At 40.1% G+C, this 19224-nt stretch overlaps 1 protein-coding gene across 1 annotated transcript; it reads right to left on the bottom strand.

Moving 5' to 3' along the window:
* Nucleotides 1–440: 440 nt before the first annotated feature.
* On the bottom strand, nucleotides 441–18044 carry LOC149454421 (neuropeptide Y receptor type 4-2-like). The gene is made up of 2 exons (XM_089687560.1): nucleotides 17967–18044; nucleotides 441–5087 (listed from the first exon to the last, which is right to left on the bottom strand). Exon 2 carries the CDS (start codon nucleotides 5084–5086, stop codon nucleotides 3989–3991), a length of 1098 nt encoding a protein of 365 aa, XP_089543686.1. The 5' UTR covers nucleotide 5087; nucleotides 17967–18044; the 3' UTR covers nucleotides 441–3988.
* Nucleotides 18045–19224: the final 1180 nt, after the last annotated feature.

Here is a 19224-nt window from a genome sequence, read left to right on the forward strand (position 1 = left end):
AGAAAAAAATATGTATATCTATGGCCAGCTTAACTCTATCAGTCAGTATTCTCCACAGCATCAAGCATATTGAAGAGATAACCAGAGACTAGAAATTGCAATGCTGTAACTCACCCTTTTCTGTATTTTTCCTATATAGAGAAAACAGGCTGGGTCATAGCTTCCAACTGTCTTTCATTTGGAGGGATTTCCCCTTTTTGGTAATCAAGTCCTTCTATCCTTTACCGGCTCTGATGTACCAAAGTCATAAACACTTTTTTTCTAACTATTAAGAGGGTTACACTACACTAAACATTTCATTAAACCTCTAAATCATTGCATTTGCTATACAGCTGCATGTAATTGTTTAGGTGTTGTGAGCTCGGGATAGGCAGCTGGGATATACAGTATGCTTCCTGGGGTAAGCAGTCTTTCAGGCACAGATACCAAATTCAGTGAGATTAGTGGCAAACAGTGAAGGTGTTTATTAGTGCTATTTCCACAATGATATACAAAGTGCTGTACATTGTTTAACCAAAATAAACAGGGCAAGAAAATATCAAACAAAACCTAGCTGTGTCCCGGCTCTCATTACACAGTAATGCAGGTCCTAACTATCAGACCAATCAAGCCTACCACTTGTCAGCCACAACATACACAGCTAGTTTCCACCAACCTTTCAGCTCTCCAGACAGGACTTGTCTGATTCCCAGGCTGAGAGCTCTGGCTACAGGTCCCAGGTGGATTTTATTGCCTATGGAGAGAGGTAAACCCTGCACTGGACCTCATATCAGAGATCCCTAAAGGTATAGGTCAGGAACCTGGGAGATGTATAAACACTGAACAGGACTTTCCCAGAGTTCATTTGGGACTCTCTGCCACAGTGAGTTCTCTATTTTACAGGCTGCAGGTTTGATTACTCCTCCTGCATTCTAGAACCTACTGTATGGTTCTGGAACATAGGTGAGAAGTGAGGCAAATGAACAGCCTGAACAAATATACTATATCAGCCAATCCCTGTAGGAAGATAGCATAGATGAGTGATGGGAAACTGTATAAATAGTTTGAGACTTAAAACAGTCTTGTCTTGTCCTGGAGAGGGAAAGTCTAGCCTAGAGGGCATGCTGCCCTCTTGGGCAGTCAGCACCTGCTCCTGCTTTCTGCTGCTCATCAAGGTCCTCACCCTGCTGGTCTGGGGACCCATTCTACAGTTACTTTGCTGAAGCTGAACAAGAGGATTTTGGAATCTGGAAGATATTGGAAGGAGGCACCCTATTATCTAAGGACATTAGCGAGTACAGATCTCTGTGAGAAATCCTTGAGACTGTGTGCTGCTGCAATACTTCTTGCAATAGAGTCAGCCTATTTCAGTTCTACCTAAAGGGAATGCACTATTATAGTGTTCCTAAAAAGCACAGTCAAATATTTTCTGAAAGGACTCATGCTCACACTTCTAAAAGGAAGATTAGTGTTGCTAGAACTTACTGGAGTATCCTACAGTTACCCTCTACATATCCACGTTCAAGATTTCATTAAATCCTCAAAACATCATACCCCTAGACTGGTTAATGAGCCTTAAGAGTGACTTGAACTTTGTTCTTGGCTGCCTTGCAACTATTGGGAAAAGAACCCTAGGCAATCATACAGCATCTCCTATGGTTGTAGTGCTACAGTCTACATAATTAGGGACATGATAGGATAATGTCCTTGATTTTAAAATTGGTGTTATAATATGTTATTTCTTGCCATCTCACAAAGTTGGGAGATATGGGCTAGATGACAATATTTTTTTTATAGACTAGAGCTGGAAATACACTGCTAGGATTTTTAAACGATTGTTGGTGTGTAAAATCTTGTCAATACATTTGATAATGCCAACATAGACTAAGTAAAGTTCTGCTATGATACAATATGAGCAGGCAGGTATTTTATTGCAGAAGAGACATGCAATGTCACTTCTGCAATAAAACACACCTACCTACCTGCTCACAATGATCCCTGGACTGTAAAATGAGCTGCGACAGAGCAGTTAAGTTTACAGCGGAGCGGATGATCCTGTGGGATCACTAGCTTGTTCACATGTGCAGGAGTGACATCATCCTGCACCTGCCAATGAAGATAGCCGAAACCTGTCCAGCACCAGTGAGGGAGTGTTTAACAAACGTTGTTTGAAAGTACTTCAACATTTAGTTTGCTTTTAACATTTGATTTTGTTATGAATGGAATTTCCCTGAACAAAAAACACATTCACTGTTAGAAATGTGTTCATTCAAGCAAAAATTTTCATTTTGTTTCTTACAATTTTCTTATCAGTACGGTCAAAAACAAATGTGGATTATACCCCACTAACCAAAGAGAATGGAAAAAATGTTCCAAAAATTAAAAATGTCAAAAGAAATTCTACTAGTGTATGGTCAGTCTAAGCTAGTTACTTATGGTTAAAACTGAGGACATTACAAAAAGTGAGTAGAGGAAAACTCAATCATCATCAATTGTTATAATCTGGGGTTATTAAAAGTGTTACAGTTTTCTTGTAAATTATATACTGTATTTGTAAAAAAGGCAATAGTCTCACTCTCACTTATCTGAAAAGCAAACCACTATTGTATAAATTGCCACATGAACATGGTAATCAAAATCATTAGAAAGTAATTACACATGAAAGTGTCAACTATTTTTAATACGAGTATCAAACATATACATACTGTAGATTATAATAAAAGGGCATTGAAATGGATACTGTACAAGTGCTCACATAATTAACATATATATATCGTTGCTGTGACATGTATGATACCCTAAAAGGGGCTTTCCTGTTTACGATACAGCTACACTTTAGGTAGAAAATCCAATCACCTCCATAAACGTATCTAACGTAGAACTCCATCCTGGTCAGAAACGTTTTCTCCATAAGCATGAATGAACTCTAAATGCAGAGTATAGACACTACAAAAACAGTTCAAGTCAAGTCAAAGTTACTCACAGGCCAAATGTGAAGCTGTACAATAAATGGAAACCTCTATGGACCAAGATGGATGGATGGATAGAAAATTCCCATAGTCTTACAATGAATAGCAGTAAGGCAATCTTCCTACACTTGACTGTGCAGTTACAATGGTGGCTGTAGACCAGAGACATGTTTTGTGTTATTATTAAAGTATAACACTAAGCTTAGATCTATTATTAAAGTATACTAGATCTAAGCTTAGTGTGATAATGCAAAATGCCTGATTTTGCTAGGAGCTGCTGGAAAATGGGCCTGATCCTTATTACCACCCATACATGTCAAAAGCTAATGGGGAATTACCAGCAGAATAATTATGAGCAAACTGAAAAAGCAGTGGAATCAACTCTCCTGAAATTTTGCATGCACGTGTGTCTGGTCTGTTTAAAATTATGCAATTCATAAATCATGACTTGAGAACATGAGAATTGGTTGAATCTCTGTAAATCTGCAGGAAATATTAAGGAGAATCAACAGTAGCCAGCTTAGTGAGTTTCCTGATTCAGTTACTATTGATCATTGCGTGCTTCCTTAAGTCCTGGTGCTCTAAGAAGTGCAATAAGTTGGTCACCTGATTGAGTTCTGCTTCATGAATTTATAAAGACTCCCAGGATGTATGTACATAAACAAGTCATTGATATTATATGTCACAACATGACTTTGATATCTTCATACGTGTGAGCATTAGCATTTCAATTGTTACAAGTCCACCAAATTTATATCTAATGTATAAGTACATGTAATATATATCTTACGATCAGGGGCGGACTGACCATTTGGAAACTCGGGCACTGCCTGAGGGCCCGGGGTCAGTAGGGGGCCCCATGAGATGCCCCTGGTACCTTTTTCATAGGCTTTTTTGAGTTTGGGCAAGGACACAGGGGCCCCATGATCCCATATTGCCCAGGGGCCCCATGAGTTGTCAGTCCACCCCTGCTTACGATGTTATTATTTTGCATCTGTGTAATTTTCTTGCAGTGAATTTAACTGCTCATATGCTGCCTCTTAACACACATTTCTTCCATGATCTGAACTTGGAGAACCAGGCAAAGCTGAACCACATTTGATGGCAAGAGGATGCTTTTCTGGTTCTTCCTGGGTTTTAGGCCGCCTCTGTGTCCGCCCTACACACCTCTCAACCAATAACTTTACTTCTTGCTTCACGTTACTATTAAGGAGACCATAGATGACAGGATTGATGCAAGTCGAAATCATGGCTAACAAATGACACAAGGAGAAGATAAGGTTGTGGTAGCACACAGAAATCAATTGGTGGTTCCATTCCACAATAATATTAAAAATATGAAGTGGCAAATTGCAAATGGCAAATGCTCCAAGCATGGACCCTAACATAATGTTGATTCTTCTCATGTGGCTATAGCTCCTTCCTAACAGACCTTCCCTACGGCGCAAATACACAGATATCCGGAGGTAGCAACATATTATGAAGCAAAGTGGCACGACATACTGCAAGAGCAAAATTGTCACAGTGTATGCTCTCCTCTCCTGAACAGAGGTCCACTTCTCCAAGCAAACAGACTTGTCTGCAAGTGAGTCCAAAACATTTGAAATATTTTTGTGAATGCCATCTGTCAAATCTACAGCATTGACCAATGGCACAGCTAGAAGAGAAGCCACACCCCAAACAAGTAGTATAGCTATGTAAGCTTGGATGACACTAGGTTTCCATCCAGTTGGGTGCAGGATAAGTTGGTGTCTTTCCAAAGCAATGAGGGCTAGGATCATGATTGATACTGTAACTGATGCACACATGACAAAATTGGTGGTCTTGCATAAGCACCGACCAAACATCCAGTAATCCATGATGGTGTAGACAGCAGTGAAGGGTAAGCAGAAGATTCCTACAAGAATGTCAGAGAAGGCTAGATTGGCAATAAGAATGTTAGTCACATTGCCCTTTTCTTTTCTTCGAAAGAGTACATACATCAAGGAGCTATTTCCCAGCAAGCCCAGGACGATCACCAGGCTGTAAGATGTTCCAAGAAAGGGTGTAATGTCAGGTACATGTCGACATTTATTCATTATAAGTTTCTGAAAATTGAGGGCTGTGGAGAACTTGTCAGTGAGAAGTGAGTGGTTCATCCTGTGTGGAAAAAAAGAGAGAGAAAACATCCATTATATTCAAATTTGTGGTGAAATTTCTCTCTGATTAGCACTCAATTCTGCCCTAAACTGATATCTCTGTTTTAGGTTTTGAAATTGTATAATGAATCACACGCTGGTTTCTTTTATCTTTGAAAGACACCAAAGCTGACCATGAATGGATTTCCAGGGGGCTGATCGAAAAAAAAAAAAAAAAAACAACGGATTCACACATCCACAAATCTCTGCTGAACTGGCTGAATTTCGATTGATCTCTGACCAGCTTAAGGAATCTTTTTCCTGCAATAGTTTGTTACCCACTCTGTAGGGCCATATGGGGAAAGTCATTCTCACCAACAAAAGCCAGAAAAGGCATCTGATTCCTTGTTTAGCATTCTATATAATGTAAAATAAATTAATTTAATGTTTTAGCCATAGAGACCATGGTAAACTCTGAAACATAGGTTTTATCATCAGAATATCTAAGATATATTAGGCCATCAGTTCACCAACATCTATCCAAAACAAGAATTTAATTATTAAGGTAACAAGGATGAAAATTTTAAACTAAAAAATGAAGATTTGATATGTTATAAGAACACATTTAGAAATGTTAATTGTGCCTAAACTGTATGTAAGTTTGCCAAGGCACTCCCGTGTGACAAGCTACATAGTTACATAGTTAGTCTGGCTGAAAAAAGACAAAAGTCCATCCAGTTCAACCATTAAAAGAAAAAAAGTTATAATCCTATACCCACAGTTGATCCAGAGGAAGGCAAAAAAATCCAGCAAAGCATGATCCAATTTGCTCCTGCAGAGAAAAAAAATCCCTGGATCAACTTTACCTATAAATATTAATATCTAAGAAAGAATCCAGCACAAACATTTTAAAACAAAATTGGTAAAATGTGATTTTCCTGTGCACCATAAAATTTGTCAACCTGTCCAATCTCATGAAACCAATTGACTCACTTCTCTAGTTCAGCTCAATAATTAGTGGGTGTTTATAGCCAGAATTCAGTACGACAGATCCAGCCTCATCCTGTGCAGAGATTTTCCAGTTTGTAGAAAAGCATTCTAAGCAGCAGTGGGTTCAGAGGGATTGTCACTGGGGTGGTCAACTCCACAATTATCCTTCAAACAGTAGCTGCCATCATGTGTTGTAATAGAAACATGCACCATTTACAGCATGTTTTATATATTTTAACATTTTTATTGAAATGTTATGAAGGATAACAAAGATAACAGTTGAACAGTAGTCATATCTCAGTGCATAGGCATGATAGAAAAACATGAGTTTGTTAGAGTTGTAACAATTTTGACTTTAAGAAATGTCTGCGAAACTCACTGTCACGTCAGACAGGAAGGTAACAGAGCTAAAAATATGGGTTCTTCAAAAAGGCAAGGTTTTCTTTAAATTTCTTATTTAGAGCAGTTAAATAATCAGCTTAATGACCACCACAGCAGTAAAACAAATGGGATTAAAAATGAAAGGTAATTGGCAAGGTTTGCCTGGATTTTGCTTCCTGTGTCACTTCAGAGTGTTGATACACTAATGAATTGCTGGCTCTTATAACTGACTCAGCATTTGTGCACAGTTTTGATGGAGTGGAGAGTTCCTAGCTGTCAATAGCAGCAATGTTTTTTGGACCCTCTAGCACAGGTATCAAGCTGGCGACTCTCCAGCTGTCTCCAAACTACAAGTCCCATGAGGCATTGCGAGAATGACAGTTACAAGCATTACTCCCAAAGGCAGAGGCATGATGGCACTTGTAGTTTCGCAACAGCTGGAGGGCCACCAGTTTGACACCCTTGAGGATTTCACTGAGCCAACCTCTACCAAATCAAGAGGTGTGTTTTATGATGAAGTTTATTATAATATTTCAGCAGACACTCCTCCAAGGACAGATTTTCTAAATACATCAATATTTCCAGACAATCATTTTTTTTATGTTAACCAATATATTGTACAAAATGAAATTATGGTTTACTAAAGTCCCAACATGGTATAATCAGGATACGCACATCACGCAGGGGGTATAATGTGACCAGGTCATATTCTGGAAATTAAGACATACTGTAGACATGGCTGGTATCAAACTGATTGTTTGTTTTTTTCTTATACATTTGGGTAGACAATTGTAATGAATCAAGTAAATTATAAGGATTTATAGAATATGGATGTATTCAGGTTTTTTTGCAAATAAAGAAAATGTCAGACCAGCAATTGTATGGTTTCACACCATTTACCATAGCTATTAGTAGGCTCTGGCTTAATGAAGGTTTATGCTTAATGAAGGTGCCCAATTATTTATCGGATGCCTTAGAGTACTTTTTGAGAACTTGCAGACCCTGCTATGTTCTGTTTATGATTCCAACCTGATCTGTCTTACAACGATTATTTTAGGGGGGGGGGGGGGTTATATGAGATGTGTCTTACAACTTTGCTTGTCCCCATACACACACAAGATATAAAGCTCATCACTTGTCACTGACTTGCAAATTATGGAGAAATGGCACTGTGCTCAGCATGACTTCTCTGTCATCTCCACTTTCTATTAGTTTGGGATTGTCAGATTTCATTATTGTCAGAGTCTGCTGTTGCCTGATTTAAAAGATGCAAAAAAGATGCAAAACCTGGACCCTGCCCCCTTCCACTTTGAAGCTGACCAACTTTATGACAGTATCCTTCCCCTCTCCTGCCCTGACCTGGCCACTACTGTTTATAACAACTCACTGTCAGCCGCTCTTGACTCCTTAGCACCCCTAACCACACAAAACATTAGACCCTGACTGCTTCAACCCTGGCAGAATGACCATACCAAAAATCTCAAGCGCCGCAGTCGTACGCTGGAGCGACTATGGCGCAAAACCAGATCCCAACAAGTGTTTACCCGATATAAGTCCACCTTCCGCACCTACACCTCCTCCCTCCACGCTGCCAAGCAAGCCTACTTTGTAACCCTCATCAATACCCCCTCCTCCAGTCCTCGCCGGCTCTTCTCTACTTTTAACTCTCTACTCTCTCCGCCCCCACCTCCACCCAGTACCTCACTCACCGCCCACGAGATTGCTAACCACTTCCAAAGCAAGATCGACGAAATTCGTAGGGACATCACCACTGCTCAGACTTCTGCCCCACCTAGCATCCCTCACACGAAAACCCCCTCAACACTCCTTTCCTTCGTTCTTACCACTGTTCAGACCTCCACCCCACCCAACATTCCTCACACTAAAACCCCCTCAACACTCCACTCCTTCGACCCTGCTACCACTGAAGGGTCACTAAGGTCTTCCCTGAAGCTCGCCTTACCACCTGCCCCCTTGACCCTGTCTCCACACAACTCCTACGATCACCCTCCTCCCCCATCCTACGCTCCCTCACTCACATCTTTAATCTCTCCCTCTCTACTGGCGCATTCCCCTACCCTCTGAAGCACGCACACATCACTCCCATACTTAAAAAACCCTCCCTGGATCCCACCAACCTAAACAACCTTAGACCCATCTCCCTGCTGCCATTTACATCCAAACTCCTTGAGCGCTTAGTCTATAATCACCTGAGTTCCCACCTCACCGACAATAACCTCCTTGATCCCCTACAGTCTGGCTTCCATCCCCTTCACTCCACCGAACCGCCCTACTCAAACTCACCAACAACCTGCTAACCGCCAAAGCTAATGGCCACAACTCAGTGCTCCTACTCCTCGACCTCTCCGTGGCTTTCGACGCGGTCGACCACCCCCTCCTCCTCAACAAACTACACTCTCTTGGCCTCAGAGACTCCGCTCTCTCCTGGCTCTCTTCCTATCTATCACTGCGCTCCTTCAGTGTTACCTATAATGCTGCCACCTCCCCCTCACTCCCCCTCTCTGTTGGGGTCCCTCAAGGTACTGTCCTCGGGCCCCTTCTCTTCCCCATCTACACCTCCTCCCTTGGCCAACTGATACACTCCCACGGCTTCAACTACCATCTCTATGCCGATGACACACAAATCTACCTCTCTACCCCTCGTCTCACCTCTTCAGTCTCCGCCCGAATCACTAGCCTTCTGAACGACATATCAGATTGGATGTCACTCCACTTCCTCAAATTAAACCTTTCCAAAACCGAGCTCCTAGTTTTCCCCCCAGCCCCCACTATCCCCTCCCTCCTAGATTGTAAGCTCCAAGCAGCAGGGCCCCTCGAAACCCTCGTCTATTGTATTGTATTGTTACTGTGCTGTCTCGTGTACTGTCCCCCATTGTACAGCACTGAGCAAACTGTTGGCGCTATATAAATACTGTATAATAATAATAATAACAACAACAATAATAGTGAATCGGATTTCATCGTGGACTTTACATTTTTTGTCTGTTATGTCAACAGGTTCACTATCCCTATGTAACAAAATGAGTCAAAGCAGTATTCCAGGGGAGGGGGTGCTCCACACTCGCTACCTCCACGTGGCAACTGTTAGACAGAGTGATCTCTGGCTGACAGTAAAAGTACAGTCTCAACCCAATACTGACCACCAATGAAAGAGGGGTGGATCATTTATATTTCTACTGACCCCATAAAAGGAGGGTTTATTTTTGCTTCCACTAATACTGATGCTGGCGATTATTAATGCAGCCACTGGGAGTTAAACTGTGAAGCAATATCTACTTTATTGGACAAGCATCTAAGTGTTCAGAATTTGGCGAGCTGCATGCTCCACACTTTTTTAGCTAATATCAGGAGTTAGATTGCTAAAACCTTGAGGGCCAATTTACATTTCTGCATTGCAAAAACATGCATGGCAGTGCACTAAAGTGCATTGCAGTGTGTTGCAGCAAATATTTTGTGGCATATTATATATAATTTTTGGGACTTTTTGGTACATTTCATTATTTTTAATAGGCTATCATAATGCAATGCATGCTAACATGCAAAATAATCAGAGCATGTGCATGAATGGACCGCACAAATGGAAATGGATCCTTGGGGAAGCATTGGGGTAAAAAGAACATTTACTTTTCCTATACCCAGCAAAGAAACAAGTGATCTGCACAGGAGGCACAATAGAATGCTGATACTCACCCTGTCAACACTCTCTCTTGAGAAAGACTTCCAGGAACAGGGAACACATAATAATGCCTATATTACCACAGGCTGTAGTGGTGTCAGATAAGGGCAGGCCTTCTAAGCCCTGTGCAGGTTTCCACATTTGGAATGTAAAATGGGTTAGGGCAGTATGAACAGGCATTATATAGCACAGACATGATGTAATTTATATATATATATATATATATATATATATAAATAATGTATATTCAATATGTATATTTATATTGACAAATTATAAAAAGCAGCAATTTTGACTGTATTTACTGTGAATGCTTCCATTCATTCAAACAAGGAATTACCATATTACCATTAGAGTATTCCACCTCTGACTGGTGGTTAGTAAGTGCAGGCAGGGGTCTTGGAAGTTACAAACTATACTATATGAAGACGTGTACTGGGAAACAGTCCAAATTACCAACCAGTGGAAGCATATTGGGCATATTGCCAGCGGATTGAGTTTTAAACAAAACACTAGTCTTTAATCACATGCTTTCGTGTATGAACAGCTTTAGAAAAATAACATTCAGCATTTGTTTTAACTCTGAGTGTCTAATATGCTGAGCATTTGTCTGTACAATAAAAGACTTTCTCCAATAAGGCCACATTATCTCTACTATCAGCATGCCAATGATAGCCCTAATTGATTGTTGACATTGTAATCTGTTCACTCTAATTACATTATTCCTTATCGTCATCCCAAACATGTTCCCAAAGCGTATCTGATGTCCAGTACACGCTAATAGATTAAAATTGCGGCAGTTACATATGAAAACATAATGCTGACTCACTCCCTAATCTGCCTTTCTGCACAAATGGTTGGGTTTTTAATATTATAGCAGCCAGGGATTGCTGGCAAGAGTATAATAAATCTGAGTAAATACTCTGAAGAATTTACATACAGTATAGTTACATAGTCGGTAAGGTTGAAGACACTGGTCCATCCAGTGCAACCTGAATGTGTGTGTTTATGTCACTATAATTTTCAGTATCCTAGTACATTGTGTTTGCTTAGAAATGTTTTTTGAATGTTTCCAAACTCCACGCTGACACCACAAACAGTGGAAGGGAGTTCCACATCCTTACCGCTCTAACAGTAAAGAACCCCTAATGCAGTTTTTTAAGATTGAACCACTTCTCATCCTACTTCGTTGTGTGATCATGTGTCTTCTTTAGAAACATTAGTTTAAACAGTTTTCTCCCTATGTATTGTGATCATATCCCCTCCCAAGCGTCTCTTCTCCAGGAAGAATACATTTATTTTTGTAGTTGTTCCTCACAACTGAGGTCCTTCAGCTCCCATATTGGCTTTGTTACCATTATCTGGACTTTCTCTAGCTCAGTGACATACTACCTTGAGACTGGTGACCAAAACTAGATGGCATACTCAAGATTTGGCCGAACCAAAGAAAAAAAAAAAAAAGAGACAAAAAAAGAACATTTTCCACTTTTAAACAACAGCATGGTTTATTTAAAACAAAAGATATTTACATGGTGTGATAGTAACAGTATGTGCACAGGTGGGCAGGATGATTAAAAGCCAGGTCTGAGCATAGGTCAGAGCAGTTGCTGCCATTCAGAGACACAGACTGTGTCTGAAGATAGTGTTGTGCTCCAGCCAGGAAGGGTGACCTGCTCGGGAGACGTGACTCTTTATTGGGAGTACTTCTTGCCCATAGGACTGGGAAAGTCAAGATGGCTGCTTGGGTCCAGAGAGATCGGGAAAGCTGCGTTGACTAGCAAGTTCACAGAGGGGGCCGAAGGGAGTCCTGTGTTCCCGAGAAATGGGAGAGTCCGGGGTGCTGGAAGAACCCTATGCAGTGAGGCCACGAATATGGCCTGATCAGTAGTACTGAAAGCACAGACTGAGCGAGTCTGAGGAGTCCATGGTCGGGGAAACCAAAGTGAGCAGCTGCTGACTAAAGAGCCAAGTGGCTTGGTATTTTTCATTGTTAGTTCCTGAAGGAGGATTCCTTCGTGAGAAACCTACTTTTATAAGGACTTTTTGTCTGTTCCCTGCCATATTCTTAAACCCAAGTGCCAACTGCCGTGGACTCACTATAAAAACGCATTTACCACTTTGCTCAATGTCCCCCATATCACAATGGGAATTAGCACACTTTTTCCATATGTGACAAGTGGCCTTTCATCATTGTATTTGAGCCACAGAACACCCCACCCCACCCATTGACACTCACCTTCACCATTCTCCCCCACTGTTTTGTTGCTTTGTTATAAGAAGGTTTATTACACTCATTTTCCTTTTAATGACCCTTCCAGTACTAACTAGGAAGATGAGAGGAGAGCAATCTTACTAATAGCAATGGAACAACCACAGCAGTACTTATCTTTAAAGAAGAATATAAGGGAATACAATAAAAGTTGGGCCTATCTACTATTCTTAGCAGTCTGTCCACTGATGGCCAGTCCTGTAGGCTAGGTGAATGTGGATAGAAGTAGGCCACAATGCCTCTGGTTTCTGTCTCTCTCAAATACTGATGGTGGGGTCTCTATGCTGTGTCTTCTAGGGCTTCTTGTTCACATCTTCCTAGGATCTAGTGGAGCTGATTAGTACGGACCACGCATCTGCTTCTTTATTGCAGAGTAGGCTGGGGCTGGCTACTTTGCTCTATGCATGTTCATTCCACGTTTTCCCCACACTCTGATTCCTGACAGACTCCCTGCCTCCTAAGCTCATGTCCTCGGGAATGCTCTCTCCTCCAGACTGTGACAATAATGAGGTCCAATTAACTCCACAGAGTAAAAAGTTCTGAACAGAGTGCACTCCTTTTGCTTAAAAAATGCACAAGTCAGCGACAGGATTTAAAATCTTGTTTGTGAGACACATTTAATATAAACCCCTCACTAGAATACAACTCAGCTGGAGGCAAGCAGGTTATAATAAATCCCATTACATTTCATTAGCAGAAGATTATAAAAATTCTATAAGTATCATAAATCCTGTATAGCCAGAATCCACACAGCCTGTCAATAAACCAAGTCATAAATGGCTAAATGGATGCCTTATAAACCATTAGCAGGATGTCTGTTAATTCAGGCTTAATTACAAACAAGTGTTTAAAAAATAAGTATAATCAGAATACAAGTGAGTTCAAGACCAAACATGACTATGCTATATTATGTACAGAAGACAAATTGATCACTTTGCATCTCCTAAGTGCACCTGGGTTATATAATGTTTAGTCTTTATCAAGTTGTGATTTCATTCTATGGTTGGTTTTCAGACTGTAAAACATGGTTATATGGAAATGTGGATATACTGAAATTAGAAAAGTGACATTGTGGAAGTGGCACCTGAAATATCATAAACATTCACACTTCTAACCCCCATCCCTCAGCCCTCTTGACTGGGTGAGGATTGGCACAGTGACACCCTCTAGAGGGTAAACAAAAACCTGCTACATCTGCAGCTCAAAGCTCTTAATTTTCTATTGAAATGTTGAACAAATGTTATGTGTCTGGATGCTGATGTGGTCAACCAGAGACCTCCTTGCTCCCTGATATAGTGTCCTATGAGCAGTTGGAAGGAGACACAGCTTTCTGTGCGACACCAAGAATACCTGGTCCCAGATGGCTACTTTGGCTCAATGGGGCTGCAAGCCAGAGGCTACATTGGCACCAAATGAGGCTTTTAGATCAGGCGATATAACCCTCAAATGCATTTGCAGCTGCAAACCAGGTGGGTTGACACTGCCAATTTTAAAGGTTATACTATCCTTTCCTCCATGCTAATCAATGATTATCATATCAAGGGGCTGTTTATCTGCTAAACTTCGCCTGTGATCGAAACTGAAGCATAATATTAATGAGTATTCTTTACATGCATTCACAACCAATTGTTTTGGTTCATAGGTACAGTAATTTATTTTAGCTTTCCCTCTAGCTAATATGAGAATCCAGACAGTTTTGCAAATACATATACCATGCACTACTTTATGCTGACTGCTAGCACAGCTCATATAGGAACAAGGTAGGAAAGGTTCTATCTACATAATTGGAGCATAGCTTTTTACCTGGCTTGGACCACCTGATATGCAGTAATATGGGGCTTGTTCATATAAAATGCAATTCTATACATCTTGCATTTTTTCAAGACAGAAACAGTGTGGTTTATGCAAACAATAATTGGGTCTATCATGTTGATATCTAAAGCTGCCCATTGATTTGACAAAGTGGTTGTCTATGCAGTCATATTCTGAATTGTGTCTAAAGTGCCAGTAGAGAGCAGAAAGGCATCAGCTTATCAGGGAGTAAAAATAGAATTCAGAGCTAATGTTTTTGAACTTGTCCAATCATTTGTTTTACTCAATAGTGGCCAGCTGTCAGAATTAGAGAGAAGTCAGACATGAGTTTATTGTTCAGTCTAACCAAATATGGTTGGATTGGATAGCTGCAATGTTATGTGAAAGGGTACCTTATAGAACAAATGTACTGGAATTATTATTATAGTTGCTTTCATAAGTGAGGCACTGGAAGATGAGGAACATCTCTTGGATACTGCAGTGGAAGTGCAGCTGTCAGTGGACTGTCAGATTGACAGCCAAACCCCACAGATTACATAGGGACAGGATTACTGACACCAGATCCTGATACAAAGAGTGCAACCAGGCTGTCAAAAAGATGCCAAAATCTGCTGATTAAACTGGATTAAGGACTCCTACAATGTAATGTAATGTGGGTCTAGGCTGTCAATTTGACAATTGGGCCCTGCTCTGTGAATGGGAAGCACTGGTAGTGGCCCCTATATGATGAACCCTTTACCGACCTCAATTTTTAAACCCTTCCCCTTCTTTTTAGCTATTTTTCCTCTGCTAATGCACAATGCAGCTTGCTTTACTTCACCTAGTTTGTGTTAAAAAAATAACAAAAATGTGTGAGTATATATATATATATATATATATATATATATATACAGTCATGGCCGAAATTGTTGGCACCCTTGATATTTTTCCTGAAAATCAAGTATTTCACACAAAAAAGGTATTGCATTAACACATGTTTTGCTATACACATGTTTATTCCCTTTGTATGTATTGGAACAAATATAAAACAGAGGCAGAAAAGCAAATATGACATAATGTCACACAAAACCCCAAAAATGGGCTGGACAAAAGTATTGGCACCCTTAACTTAATATTTGGTTGCACACCCTTTGGAAAACATAACTGAAATCAGTCGCTTCCTATAACCATCAATAAGCTTCTGACACCTCTCACCCGGAATTTTGGACCACTCTTCCTTTGCAAACAGCTCCAGGTCTCTCTTATTGGAAGGACACCTTTTCCCAACAGCAATTTTAAGATCTCTCCACAGGTGTTCAATGGGATTTAGATCTGGGCTCATTGCTGGCCACTTCAGAACTCTCCAGCGCTTCTTTGCCATCCATTTCTGAGTGCTTTTTGACGTATGTTTGGGGTCATTGTCCTGCTGGAAGACCCAGGATCTTGGACGCAAACCCAGCTTTCTGACACTGGGCCCTACAGTGCGACCCAAAATCCTTTGGTAATCCTCAGATTTCATGATGCCTTGCACACAGTCAAGGCACCCAGTGCCAGAGGCAGCAAAACAACCCCAAAACATCATTGAACCTCCACCATATTTTACCGTAGGTACTGTGTTTTGTTCTTTGTAGGCCTCATTCCGTTTTCGGTAAACAGTAGAATGATGTGCTTTACCGAAAAGCTCTATCTTGGTCTCATCTGTCCACAAGACGTTTTCCCAGAAGGCTTTTGGCTTACTCAAGTACATTTTGGCAAACTGTAGTCTTGCTTTTTTTTATGTCTCTGTGTCAGCAGTGGGGTCCTCCTGGGTCTCCTGCCATAGCGTTTCATTTCATTTAAATGTCGACGGATAGTTTGCGCTGACACTGATGCTCCCTGAGCCTGCAGGACAGCTTGAATGTCTTTGGAACATGTTTGGGGCTGCTTATCCACCATCCGGACTATTCTGCGTTGCAATCTTTCATCAATTTTCCTCATCCGTCCACGACCAGGGAGATTAGCTACAGTGCCATGGGTTGCAAACTTCTTGATAATGTTGCGCACTGTGGACAAAGGCAAATCTAGTTCTCTGGAGATGGACTTGTAACCTTGAGATTGTTGATATTTTGCCACAATTTTGGTTCTCAGGTCCTCAGACAGTTCTCGTCTCCTCTTTCTGTTGTCCATGCTTAGTGTGGCACAGACAGACACACAATGCAAAGGTTAAGTGAACGTCTCTCCTTTTTATCTGCTTTCAGGTGTGATTTCTATATTGCCCACACCTGTTACTTGCCCCAGGTGAGTTTACAGGAGCATCACATGCTTGTAACATTCTTATTTATCCGCAGTTGTGAAAGGGTGCCAATACTTTTGTCCAGCCCATTTTTGGAGGTTTGTGTGACATTATGTCGAATTTGCTTTCTTTCCTCCCTTTTTTTGTTTTGTCCCAATACACACAAAGGGAATAAACATGTGTATAGCAAAACATGTGTTAATGCAATACGTTTCGTGAGAAATACATGATTTCCTGGAGAAATATCAAGGGTGCCAACAATTTCGGCCATGACTGTATATATATATACACACACATACACACACACTCACCGGCCAGTTTATTAGATACACCTGTTCAATTGCTTGGTAAACACAAATTGCTAATCAGCCAATCACATGGCAACAACTCAATGCATTTAGGCATCTGGACGTGGTGAAGACGACTTGCTGAAGTTCAAACTGAGTATCAGAATGGGGAAGAAAGGGGATTTAAGGGACTTTGAATCCAGCATGGTTGTTAGTGTCAGACGGGCTGGTCTCATTATTTAAAAATGAGTTATAAGCTATTAGTTCTCATATGGAAAAACATGGTGATCATAATGTTAAGGAAACATTGTTCTTTTTTTACCAAGCTTTTTATCACACTGGTCTAACTATGTTGTGACACCATATGATAGCTAGCCCAGGATTGATAGACAGTCGCTGTTCCTACACTACATTGGCCTGGCTAATAATTGTGGAGGAAGAGTGATAGGAGTTGGTGGGGCAGGGGGTACACAGATCTTTGCTTTGGATGTCAGAGGACCTTCCTGATATTATACTTGTATATTTTTCCCAAAACAATGTGTTCGTTCTAGTGACATGAGAAGTAGAATCCAGGCTACAGGTAAAAGCTGATCCTAAAGGGAACAAGCGCAAATAAAAATACAGGGCAAAAAAAAATAATTTGCCCAATTATGTTAATTTACTGTACACTTCTTGTAAAGCAGACCAAAGAACACTCTGAGACACAGACTCTCTGACTGTGTTTTTCTAAAGCTAATTGTTCTCCAGAATAGCCAAGCAGCATTTGGATCTTCCAACTATTGTTTTATATTTATAGGTAACTTTAGAATACATATGCAAAAACACATACAACTATGATACTGCCTATTAACAATCCTAACTACAAAATTCTGTAAACCATAAAAAAAATATAACAGAAGGCACCTTATGGATAAAACTCAATATATAGTGATTTGTTCTATGTATCTATCTATCTAGCTTTGTGGCTTGAAAATATCCATATGTTACAATGGGAGTTTTTTTCTTTGAGTTTATCATTTTATAATAAATAGACCAAAGCAAAGGCAACATTTCAACCCCAAGTGTTCATTTCAAAATGAACACTTTAAAGAATAGAAATTATCCAAATAATAACTAAAATGTCAACATTGGTTCAATATCATCTCTTTTTCATTGAGGTTGTGATGATTTTTCTGTCTAATAGTAGTGTTTGCAAGGAATGGTTTTTTTCTTACCTTGTAGTTGTTGAAAGAATCAGTGGACAGCAGACCTGGGAATGTTCTGACTCTGAGATTGCCAGCCCTCTGATTGTGTGTATTTGTTTGTACAGTACAAGTGGGCGTAGAGATAGTCAGTCAGACATCCCTATTTCTTATCTTCTATTCATATTACCAGAGCTCTCTCTGTTGGTGAACACAACACTTGCCTATATTATTGTAACCTTCACTATGTATGTATATGTAGATCTGTGTTGAGACATTTAAAGCACAGTTTGATCCTCCTGCGTTGCTGTGTTGCTAGATGACCTTAGCATTGGTGGAAGGCATTTCCTTTCCTGGGCTCAGCTGGTAAAAGAACAGTATTGATTTATGTAGGACAATGTATAGAATTGTCAATACAAAGTACACGTCTGCCAAAGTTAAAGTGTAACTAAAGCCAAATTTTTTTTTCTCTGTTTTAAATATAGTAGAAAACATCTGTATTTGTTGTCCCATTGGGGAAATTTTCCTTTACTCTCTGCTCTGTTGACAAAAAGTGAGATAATTCTACATTTAAATGGTTGTCGCTGAACAAGTGTTTTTATTGGAAGAGTTTCTCACTATTCCTATTCTGATGACAACTTGAAATTTTGGACTTTCCCTTGCTTTTAATTTTGGATTTTCCCTTGCTTTTGGTCCTGGTTAAAAAAAAGGGACACCAGGACAAATAGAGAGAGTGAATCTCCCCAGCAAGGACACCTACAACAAAAACCTGCAAAAAAAAACAAAAAACAGAACCCACTATTAACTGGGAAAACTAGTTCTTGGATATGATCTAGGCTTCTATTGCCGTCTATAAACTGCAATATTTACAAAACATACAAGATTTAAACATTGCACACATTTTTATATTCAAGGTCATTTAATTATTTATAAAGATCTATTTTGTGTTGTCCCAGGGGTCAAAATTGCTATTTGTCCAATAGATATGTATTATGAAAAAATGGTAATCTCCTAAATTGTGCTGAATAATTTTGGATATTTGAGGGTGACAACTGCCTCAATGAAGACTATTTTGGTCAATGGAAGGTGGCTATTACAGACAGTGAACAAGAAAAAAAGACAGTCGCAACGAATGCAGTGAATAAACAAAAGAATAAAGCTGTGGATATTCCAAAATTTACCAGTATACCAGGCAGTAATGCAGCAGGCATAATCAGACACACAACCATGCTGTATGACTATGACTACTCACAAAGTATTGTAAGAGACCCACATTCCTGAGACATCTATA

This window comes from Staurois parvus, unplaced genomic scaffold (genome assembly GCF_062004578.1).
Source record: "Staurois parvus isolate SC_StPar_1 unplaced genomic scaffold, SC_StPar_1.0 ptg000430l, whole genome shotgun sequence".
NCBI lineage: Eukaryota > Metazoa > Chordata > Amphibia > Anura > Ranidae > Staurois > Staurois parvus.

Excerpts from the sequence above, each read along its gene's own strand:
- LOC149454421 (XM_089687560.1), bottom strand. The coding sequence starts at position 5,086 with ATGAACCACTCACTTCTCACTGACAAGTTCTCCACAGCCCTCAATTTT.